This window comes from Salvelinus fontinalis, chromosome 4 (genome assembly GCF_029448725.1).
Source record: "Salvelinus fontinalis isolate EN_2023a chromosome 4, ASM2944872v1, whole genome shotgun sequence".
NCBI classification, from domain to species: domain Eukaryota; kingdom Metazoa; phylum Chordata; class Actinopteri; order Salmoniformes; family Salmonidae; genus Salvelinus; species Salvelinus fontinalis.
This window is the reverse complement of record NC_074668.1, coordinates 66,491,622-66,502,953: the sequence shown is the minus strand read 5'-3', so window position 1 is coordinate 66,502,953 and position 11,332 is coordinate 66,491,622. Positions and strand designations below refer to the sequence as shown.

Here is an 11,332-nt window from a genome sequence, read left to right as displayed (position 1 = left end):
CAAAACTATATATGTAAACACCTGCAAGACTTTGGTTACTAAGCATGCATTGTGTGCACGTTCTTCTGTCTTGTGCGCGTGCGTCAGGTGATGAGAAAGCAAACCATGATAGCTAACACAGAGACACAAGTTTTGAAGCTGGTTTAATAATACTTTCCTAAGAATATTTGTCTTAAATTTCTATCCACAAAAGGACGAAATCAGTGGACAACAGGTAGAGTAAGTTCAAATGGAATTGAATTCAATATTTGTGACAGACAGGGGACCTAGAGGTTGTATGTGACTATGTTGTCAAAGGGACAGCATAGGAACATCGGGACTAAGTGCTACAGTGCTTTCACAGGCTTTGTTAGGTATTTGACGACCAAGTTCACAACTGACCAAAAAACAAGTAGTGGAATAGTGGTCAGGTTTTAATGGGTGTAGAGTTAGTTGGTAGGCGGAAACACAGGTCTAGATAAGAGAAATAGATGGCCTCACACTCCAGTACAGTAGGTGGCGGTGCAGGCACATTTCAGTTGGTTGTTATCCGCCAATACACATTTCAAGAAGAAGAATTAAGCTGATCTGCTTAAAACGTGGACAGACTTTGGGCGGTGTCTGTTTGCACACCGCCATTATACCATAGAAGAAGATTTTGGGCGGAGTAAACACTTCCTCTGTTTGTCAACAGTTACCACTTCCACAAAGTCATAAACCCTGCCTATTTCTATAATTTATCTTCTTAACATGTGATGTTAAACCAAACCATAACCACACTGCTAACTCTAACTAATTGTTGTTTTCATGGATTTTAACGATATAGCTCATTTTGAGGCTGTGGTAACCTTCCTTTCAGCAAACCCCACATTTCCCATCAGCCACCACAATATTCATAGGCGCTCCATTGAAGGTATTTCTCATTTTGTACTAAGGACTAACCACCCAGTTAAGCGTTAGATTAAAAGGTAAGTGGACTCTGTACTTGGCCACTGGTATACTTAGAATGTTGGTATTCTTGAATAGCATTTAAACATCCCTTGGTATTACTGCATCAGATAAAATGAAGTTGGAACAAAGAGATCGATGTTGTGTTGTCGCGCCAGACGCTATGATTGGTTGCCCACACTAGCTAATAATGGCTGGCTATCAGAGCTAGCTAGCTAGCTACTGTAGTGAGCTAAAATAGATGGCAACTGGACGTTTTGGTAGATAACGTTAGTATATCTAGTTAACTATGTGGTGTTCTGCATTGTATTTCCAGTCTTTTTATGTAGCTAGCTATGGTTTTTCGACGGGATATAAGCAAAATGTCCATTAACTAACTAGTCGCGCGGCTATGAGGATTCAACGTTTCCAATTTCCTAGCTTTTCCTACTAGCTAGTTAGCCAGGTACGCAAACGTTAGCCCACAGCTAGCTTAAGAAACCATGGCTAACTTCGTTTGACTAGCTAGCTAGTTAACTGTTTGTTTTTAGCGAACATTAACGTAACTCTCATCCATTTTCAGCTTCACAATGTCCGAGCTTTTTATGGAATGTGAGGAAGAGGAGCTGGAGCCATGGCAGAGACAGACACCAGAAGTTAATTTGTTGGGCGACGGTAAACATGATGATGGCGACGACGACGATGAACCTATATTTGTTGGGGAGCTTAGTACTTCAAAGGGCACCACTATTAACGCCAGACCAAGTATGTTTTCTTCTCTTGGTATGGCTCAGTTAATGTTAGGTCTCTCACACTGTTGTCTGTTTTCTCTAGTTTGGATAGTTTGCATACACAATATCCTTCCATTGGATCCTTTCCCCTTAGTTGCTCTAAAAAGTTGGTAAATATGATTATCAATATAGATTGTATTGCATTGATACATAAACAAGAGTGGTTAATTATATGACCTGTCTTTGAAGCAAACAACCAAAGAAATGTGAAGACCACCCCAGTTCAAAGTGGCGGAGTTGGAAGACCAAGAGCCTCTAGGATGACAATGACACACAACTCCCCCCAAGCTCATATCACTCGGGGTCCAGTTCCACAGAACATCATAATTCCTGGGAAAGGGTTGAACAATGCACCTCGACCCTTAACAGCAGTACCACCACAGCCCATCATTATCAACAACCAGGTATATTGTGTTTTGCTTTAGATATCCCTTATTTCACTTTGCTATACATTGCAAAGAACACACATTAGATTTGAGTCATTTAGCAGAGACTCTTATCCAGATAAACTTACAATTACTGTATTAATTAAGATAGCTAGGTGAGACAAACATATCACAGTTGTAAGTACATGTTCCCTCAATAAAGTAGTTATCAGCAAAGTTGGTGCTAGTAGGAAAATCCAAATGCAGGTTTTTACACAATTGTGGTGCTGGGACAGAGAAGAGCTTTGACTGGGCACCTGTTTAGTTATAAAGATGTAACTTTTGGCTGTAATGGTGTTGGTGCAATGTTTTAATAAAAACTGTTTGCCTTTTTTCTTAGGGTTACATTATGACCACACCACAGTTATCGGCCAACTCAGCTTTCCTCGCTTCCCTTGGGAAACAGTATCCCCCTGGGACATCTTTCACTGTGGTTCCAGGTAAAAATATAAATATTACATCCTAACTTGATTGCAGGCAGGCAAGCAACAAACCAAAACATAACACACATTTTTGTATTTCAGAGCAGACTAATAATTGGAAATTAATTTAGTGAATCTATGCTCAAGTAAACTTATATATTCCCTATACAGCCACAGCACAAACATATTGCATTTTGCGGTGTTTCATATTTGTAATGTGTGTTTTTTTCAGCAGGCCAGCAGCACATTCTGCAGCAGATGACTCCAGCAGCAGGCCAGCAGCACATTATGCAGCAGGTGACTCCGGGGAAGCCTTTACCTGGGGTTATCCACAGGCCTCAAGTGCACATGATCCACAACAACGTAGTGACCTTGTCCAATGTGCAGGGCCCCGCTGCATTGTCTTCCCAGCCCAACCGCCCAAATTCTACCAACCTCCAGATTGTGTCCCCAGTTATTCAAGCCAAAGGCAACAGCTGGGGTAATAAGCCAAAATATCTTACTTGTTTGACTCAGAGATATTCCTGGCCGGGTCACGTAGTCACGAAAACTGTGTGTGACCTCATGATCTGAAGATTGCATGTGACTTGTGATAATACGTATGAATCTATTTTCTCCCCTTAAACAGACTATGGCAAACGAGGTTTACCTCAAGACCAAAACAGCACAGCTAAAAAAGCAAAGCAGGACATCGGTAGGGGTTTCCTTACATCAGTTGCATGCTCTGTTATTAGCTAGATTCATTAGCACTTTTTTTTATTTTTACAACTGAAATTTACTTTTTTGTTTTTGCAGGGTCTCCCCACACCCAGGAGATATTAGAAAATGGAGCACGTTTTTGTAAAAAATGTCCAAAGTGTAAATTTGATTTCTACCAACAAGTTGTCATGAAAGACCACATGGTGGTGAGTTTACTTCAGTCATTCTAAAATGCATGCCTTTAGCTGTGAGAATTGTTTTACATAAATATTCTAAAATGTTGCTATTCAGGGCTTGACATTCTCTTTTTTAGCCACTTGTACCTCGGACAGATTTTTGGTTTACTAGTTCCAAAAAAAAGGCTAAACATTTTTACATCATTATATGATTCAAGGAACCACTTTTCAAAGTAAAATGAATTTTACATTTTTTTACCATTAAAAAAAAAAATCGGATAAATGTAGCTGGGCTACAGTCTGCCTATTGGCATCTTTGCATATTCATTCGTGTCTCAAAATACAACACTGCCTACCCCTTTTAAAGCTCTCCTTGAGAATAGTTTGCCACCCTTGGTAGCCTATAAAATATTACAACATTACAATTACAACCAAATACTTTTTATGGCGTTATATATTAAAGGGTGTCTCTGGGACGATAAAACATGTATGCGGTTCAAAACAGACCCTGGGACAGTTCTGGGATGACATACTTAAAAAAAAAAAAAAAAACATTATTTTTAAAGCAATGAGGCTGATGCAACAGATCAGACCATTTTGCTTAAAATATTGATAGTTTCATTTCTTATTATAAACTCAACAATGTGCACATGGCCTTAGGCTGCATAAATGTTCCAACATGCAATTAGTGGGAAAGCACCTTTCTCAAAGCGCTCCACACATGTGCGAGCGGTTTCATATGACAGAGATGAAAATAGCTGTTAGCAATGAAGAGGGGAGATATAAAGATGTATAAACTGGCATGGTTTACTCATGACTAGTATTATGCCTTTGGCTGTTGGAAAATAAAATATTGTTGATTTGAAAACCAATAGAACATGAGAAATTCTGGTTTCAATATTTCTGTGGTCATATTTTGCCTAGGCTAGACTACTTTGAAACAAGTTAAGACCCGCTTAATTGTTTAAAACCTCCACATGAAACTTCCAGGTTTTAAACAATTTAAGTTCATTATGAAATAGTTTCAAAATGTTGGCTGCCTCTGCTCAGATTCAAGGTGGGTGATGTGCAGTGCGCATCATGCACTGTCTTTCACTCCGGTCTTGTGACCATTTGATCTGAACGAAGTACTTTGAGTATGTCGACAGAATCAAGCATTCAGACGTTAATGTTAATTATCCTTCATTATATTTGTCAAACATGACTGCCGTTTAGCCTATATTTATTTAATTAAAATTCTCATTAAAGTGTGCCTACATTTTCTGCCGCCTCATGTCAGCATCGGTCTGGACATGAGGCTGTAGCTAATATGCATATCAATTACAATTTGATGTGCAGGCTTTTTTATTTATGTACATGAAAAATAGATTTTAAGATTATTTCAGTGTTTGCTTCTCACATCGAATTCTGATCGTAGTAAATGTTTGATTTTTGTGATTTTTTTTTACTTGTCCATTTGGAACAAATCTATGTTCTTGTCAAAATATTTATTTTTTACTTGTCCCGAACAAGAGGACCAGCGTTAATGTCGAGCCTTGCTATTAGTGCATGAACCAGAGCCTTAGAGGCACTTTAAGAACTACATTATCAACTCTGCAGATTGTAATTTGTTCACCTATTTTACATTTACTTTAATTTCAGAAATGTTGTCCTCACCTGTTGGAGTGTGTCTTCCCCTCAACCCCAAAGTCTACTTACCTTTTTGCAAGCAAGCGCATCATGCTTGTCACAGACTTCTACTATGGTAGATTTGAGGGAGACAAACCCAAATCGCAGCAGCAGAAGACCCCATTTACCTATAAGTGCCAGAGCTGTTTGAAAGTACTCAAGAACAACGTCAGGTAACTACAGCAGGCGTTGCTTGCTGTGCAGCTCTGCTTTTGTTTTCAATAAGCCACTGTATTCCTGAATAATACGATTATTTGTGACGAAAAAAGGGTGTCGTGTCTACTGCACAAAATGTTTGTTTAAACAGGTCATTTTCTAATTTAAAGAACTCCTCTATATCCTATTTGTCCAGTGGCATAATGAAAACAATACATTTGGCATTTCACATGTTTACATAATGCAAACACATTACACAATTACTGCCACCAATAATCAGATCAGTGGACATATCTTCTATATTTAAATGAATGGCTCACTGTTATTGGTAATGAATGGATACATCAACCGGCCTTTCGTCAATACATCACCCCAAGTGTCTACTGTGCTGTTTTGGTGCATGGAAATGGTGTTCATGAACAAGTGTTAAATGAGCCCTCTGCCCATGGAGAGTGATTAACTTCAATGTGAAGAGAGGATATTCAACGTGTTTCAGCCCTCATCACAGTTTTCTCCCCCAGATGGATGACATATCAACTCATATTCCCACTTGGGGCCAGAGATGAATAATGGCTGCTAGTTTGGATGGTGTAAGAACTGCTCCTTTGATTAAATAACTTTGCTTCAGGACGTTGCAAGAAAAGCCTCTGTAAGCTCCTTTTAATGGGCAGACGCATTTGTATTGAACCCAGTCTGGCAGCAGAGGTCATAGTTTGTCTGCATAAAAATCCCTGTTAGGGGAGCTGAGGTAAGACTGCTGGCTGAAAAATGGGCCTTGCCTGCCTTGTCAGTGCAGCGGTTACATATAGAGGTCGTGTGGCTCGGGAGCAGCCGTGGAACACCACATCATTAAGCATAACAAAAAGCTGTGCGTAATTGGCAGTATTATAATGGCAATTATGCATGCTTAGGAAGTGAGGTGCACAGTGGTTGCTAATTTATTTTTTTAATCTGACGCGCAGGTTTGGTGTTGCACATAGGCCACGATCTGTTGAAGTGTTATTGAATACGGCTTCACTGTAATTTGGCTCAATACATTAAGTTAGTTTTTCTTTTTCTAAATGTGGGTTGAAGTAGGGTAGTTAGTTATTTATGCATGTATGCCAATATTTCTTTAATTATTTAAAGAAACGTTTGACTAAAAAGCTAATGAGCTTTTTACCATATATTCACAAAACATTTATGAAATTTGCTCTGGTGGATTGGATAGTTACACATTTTTCTTGATTTTAATAGCTTGTTTAAAAATGAAATTTTTCAATACAATTTTTTTAAGATAAATGGCAAAGCTGACACTTCGTTGCTTTGGCATTTGTGGTTTCTGACGCTACATTGCTACCGATGTCTTATCTTGAACTTTGTGGTGACTCTTGTAGGTTCATGAACCACATGAAGCACCATCTGGAGCTGGAGAAGCAGAACAGTGAGAGCTGGGAAAGCCACACTACCTGCCAACACTGCTACCGGCAGTACTCAACCCCATTCCAGCTGCAGTGCCACGTTGAGAGTGCCCACAGCATGGTCGAATCTTCAAGTAGGCATACCAGTCAATAGCAACCAACATGAAACGTCAATGAAACCATACATTTCACCTTAACGTATTGAACACTTTCTCAAGCAATCATACATTATTGTATATAGGTTGATTATAGTTATATAAATAAAGCTGTCTGTAACAAGTTGGGCCCATTTTAGTAATTCATTCTTGTTGTTTTTGTAGCCAATTGCAAGATATGTGAATTAGCCTTCGAGTCTGAGCAAGTGCTCCTGGAACACATGAAGGACAATCACAAGCCTGGCGAGATGCCCTATGTCTGCCAGGTACATTTTGTTTATCAATCATGTTTTTATATCAGTCTGTTCACAAAGAAAAGTCATTAATAGTTGATAGTAGAGATGCCCTGGCATTACAATCAGGAATTGAAACATTTAATTCAAATTATTGAAGGGATTTGCCTTGCAGTCCTCCTGAACCATTTATTCACACCAATACTTTAATTGTCTCCTTCCAGGTGTGCAACTACCGGTCTTCATTCTTTACCGATGTGGACACACACTTCCGTACGGTGCATGAAAACACAAAGGATCTCCTTTGTCCGTTCTGCCTTAAAGTTCTTAAAAGTGGTCATGTCTACATGCAGCACTATATGAAGCATCAGGTAAGAGGCTTAGTTATATTGGGTACTTTTCTATTGTTAAATATGTGCAACAATTCATGATCAATAAATATGTTGATTGGGTCATTTTTGGTTGATGTGGCTCATGTTCTGACTGACCTGGCACACATTGTAATTTCCTGTCAGTTTCCTGATGTTTCAGCCTCTTAATAAAGCAGTGAATGCAGCAAACAGTTTTCTCAGAGCTTGAGTTTTAAAGCTGGCTGGTTTAAAAAAAAAAAAAAATGAACACGCTTGTGAGTTGCCCTATTGGCTTTCATTCTGAAGTTGGTTTGGTTGTCTGCTGAACACCTTGATGTAATACATAACTGTCTTACAGCAATGTATGCTTCCTTTCACTCTGACAAAAAACAAACCAGATCAACTCCACAAATCACTGTATGTAGCCATAGAACAAAGCCAACAGAAACGTTATTCTAATACCAAGCCAGCCAATGCTGTAAGAATCAAAAAGGATTCAATGACACTGTTAGCTGTGCCAACCAACAAAACACAGAAATGACACATTGTCCTGAAATCTTACCCTTTACTAAGGATAGCTGAACCTATTATCTACAGTTGAAGTCGGAAGTTTACATACACCTTAGCCAAATATATTTAAACTCAGTTTTTCACAATTCCTGCGATTTTAATCCTAGTAAAAATTCCCTGTCTTAGGTCAGTTAGGATCACCACTTTATTTTAAGAATGTGAAATGTCAGAATAATAGTGGAGGTATTTATTTAGGCTTTTATTTCTTTCAACACATTCCCAGTGGGTCAGAAGTTTACATTAGTATTTGGTAGCATTGACTTTAAATTGTTTAATTTGGGTCAAACATTTCGGGTAGCCTTCCACAAGCTTCCCACAATAAGTTGGGTGAATTTTGGCCCTTTCCTCCTGACAGAGCTGGTGTAACTGAGTCAGGTTTGTAGGCCTCCTTGCTCGCACATGCTTTTTCAGTTCCGCCCACAAATCTTCTATGGGATTGAGGTCAGGGCTTTGTGATGGCCGCTCCAATACCGTGCCTTTGTTTTGCCACAACTTTAGAAGTATGCTTGGGGTCATTGTCCAGTTGGAAGACCCATTTTTACAGTTTTATTTTAACTTTATTTAACTAAGTCATTTAAGAATAAATTCTTATTTTCAATGACGGCCTAGGAGCAGTGGGTTAACTGCCTTGTTCAGGGGCAGAATTACAGATTTTTACCTTGTCAGCTCGGGGATTCGATCTTGCAACCTTCCGGTTACTAGTCCAACGCTCTAACTACTAGGCTACCTGCCGCCCATTTGCGACCAAGCCTTAACTTCCTGACTGATGTCTTGAGATGTTGCTTCAATATATCAAAATAATTTTCCTCCCTCATGATGCCATCTATTTTGTGAAGTGCACCAGTCCCTCCTGCAGCAAAGCACCCCCACAACATGATACTGCCACCCCCGTGTTTCACGATTGGGATGGTGTTCTTCGGCTTGCAAGCCTCCCCCTTTTTCCTCCAAACATAACGATGGTCATTATGGCCAAACAGTTATATTTTTGTTTCATCAGACCAGAGGACATTTCTCCAAAAAGTACAATCTTTGTCCCCATGTGCAGTTGCAAACTGTAGTCTGGCTTTTTTATGGGCGGTTTTGGAGCAGTGGCTTCTTCCTTGCGGGCTTTCAGGTTATGTCGAAATAGGACTTGTTTTACTGTGGATATAGAAACTTTTGTACCCGTTTCCTCCAGCATCTTTACAAGGTCCTTTGTGGTTGTTCTGGGATTGAGTTGCACTCTTCGCACCAAAGTACGTTCATCTCTAGGAGACAGAACGCGTCTCCTTCCTGAGCGGCATGACGGCTGCGTGGTCCCATGGTGTTTATACACTGCTCAAAAAAATAAAGGGAACACTTAAACAACACAATGTAACTTCTCCCTGAAGTCAATCACACTTCTGTGAAATCAAACTGTCCACTTAGGAAGCAACACTGATTGACAATAAATTTCACATGCTGTTGTGCAAATGGAATAGACAAAAGGTGGAAATTATAGGCAATTAGCAAGACACCCCCAATAAAGGAGTGATTCTGCAGGTGGTGACCACAGACCACTTCTCACTTCCTATGCTTCCTGGCTGATGTTTTGGTCACTTTTGAATGCTGGCGGTGCTTTCACTCTAGTGGTAGCATGAGACGGAGTCTACAACCCACACAAGTGGCTCAGGTAGTGCAGCTCATCCAGGATGGCACATCAATGCGAGCTGTGGCAAGAAGGTTTGCTGTGTCTGTCAGCGTAGTGTCCAGAGCATGGAGGCGCTACCAGGAGACAGGCCAGTACATCAGGAGACGTGGAGGAGGCCGTAGGAGGGCAACAACCCAGCAGCAGGACCGCTACCTCCGCCTTTGTGCAAGGAGGAGCACTGCCAGAGCCCTGCAAAATGACCTCCAGCAGGCCACGCACTACCTGAGCCACTTGTGTGGGTTGTAGACTCTGTGTACTTGCTCCCAAGGATGAACCAGACTTGTGGAGGTCTACAATTTTATTTCTGAGGTCTTGGCTGATTTCTTTTGATTTTCCCATGATGTCAAGCAATGAGGCACTGAGTTTGAAGGTAGGCCTTGAAATGTATCCCACAGGTACACCTCCAATTGACCCAAATTATGTCAATTAGCCTATCAGAAGCTTCTAAAGCCATGACATTTTCTGGAATTCTCCAAGTTGTTTAAAGGCAGTCAACTTAGTGTATGTAAACTTCTGACCCACTGGAATTGTGATACAGTGAAATAATCTGTCTGTAAACAAATGTTGGAAAAATTACTTGTCATGCACAAAGTAGATGTCCTAACTGACTTGCCAAAATTATAGTTTGTTAACAAGAAATTTGTGGAGTGGTTGAAAAATGAGTTTTAATGACTCCAACATAAGTGTATGTAAACTTCTGACTTCAACTGTACCTATATGCAGTCTCATGTTTTTCTATTGTACTTGTTTTGTCAATTTGCCAGAAAAAAGGAATTAATCGTTGTGGGAAATGCAGGCTGAATTTCCTCACCTACAAGGAGAGAGTGGATCACAAGACTCAGCACCATAAGACTTTCCAAAAACCCAAAGCTCTGGAGGGCCTTCCTCCTGGAACCAAGGTTTTGACTCTTCTTATTTAGCCTAACAAAACATCTCAATACCTCTGTACCAATTATCTACAATATAGATAACATCAATGGCAACCGCAATAAGCCCTCATTTTTAAAAGCAAGTTCTTTTACAAGCGTTTAAATCATGGCATGAATTCAGAGAATCTTAAATTGATCTGTTTTTATTTATACATATTTCAGGTGACTATCCGGGCCTCTCTGACCGGGCCATCTCCCAGTTCCACCCATGCTGCTGAAAAATCCAGTGTCAGTGTCATACCAGAGGTCTCAGGCATGAAGGTAGCCAATGTAAAAGCACAGAGCAGTATATCTACCACACAGGGCAGCAGTGGGGGGAAAGGCAAGGCCACAGTGAGCAAGAAGCTCCTCAAGCAGCAGAAGAACAACCATGTGTTGCAGAGTCTCAGGTCGGTCCATCACTCAGTCAACTTGTTTTTTTCCTCACAAACTACATATTTTCTGGTACAGGATCTAAACTATGGTCAGGGCTGATTGTTTTCATGGTTGGTTATGAACAGGGCTCTAAATTCAAACGTTTCATAGGTAGAACTGGTGTTCTCAAAAGAGTTAGCCGCTAATGAGGTTACATGACTGAACAACAGGTAAACAAATGCCTGCGAGTGGTTTTGGAGCAGCTTGTGAAGTGGTTTATAAATGTATACCCAATTCACAATAGAACATGCACAGGTAATATGGTTCATATCTTTTTACCGTTTTGTGCTAGAAACAATATGTTTTCACAGTAGTGATGCTGCATTAGCTCCTAACCATAACGAATCTGCTCGCTTTTATGTCTTGGTC

At 40.1% G+C, this 11,332-nt stretch overlaps 1 protein-coding gene across 1 annotated transcript in view; it reads left to right on the top strand.

Annotated features, from left to right (window-relative positions):
- Positions 1-631: 631 nt before the first annotated feature.
- Positions 632-11,332, top strand: part of LOC129854247 (meiosis-specific nuclear structural protein 1-like) — a 26,337-nt gene continuing 15,636 nt past the window's right edge. Inside the window, exons 1-13 of the mRNA XM_055921063.1 lie at positions 632-947; positions 1,490-1,671; positions 1,887-2,101; positions 2,463-2,562; positions 2,777-3,025; positions 3,173-3,238; positions 3,340-3,449; positions 5,061-5,260; positions 6,620-6,777; positions 6,964-7,064; positions 7,256-7,402; positions 10,385-10,519; positions 10,712-10,938. Coding sequence (XP_055777038.1) covers positions 1,497-1,671; positions 1,887-2,101; positions 2,463-2,562; positions 2,777-3,025; positions 3,173-3,238; positions 3,340-3,449; positions 5,061-5,260; positions 6,620-6,777; positions 6,964-7,064; positions 7,256-7,402; positions 10,385-10,519; positions 10,712-10,938 — 1,883 coding nt within the window. The 5' untranslated portion in view covers positions 632-947; positions 1,490-1,496. The remainder of the gene's footprint in view (positions 948-1,489; positions 1,672-1,886; positions 2,102-2,462; positions 2,563-2,776; positions 3,026-3,172; positions 3,239-3,339; positions 3,450-5,060; positions 5,261-6,619; positions 6,778-6,963; positions 7,065-7,255; positions 7,403-10,384; positions 10,520-10,711; positions 10,939-11,332) is intronic.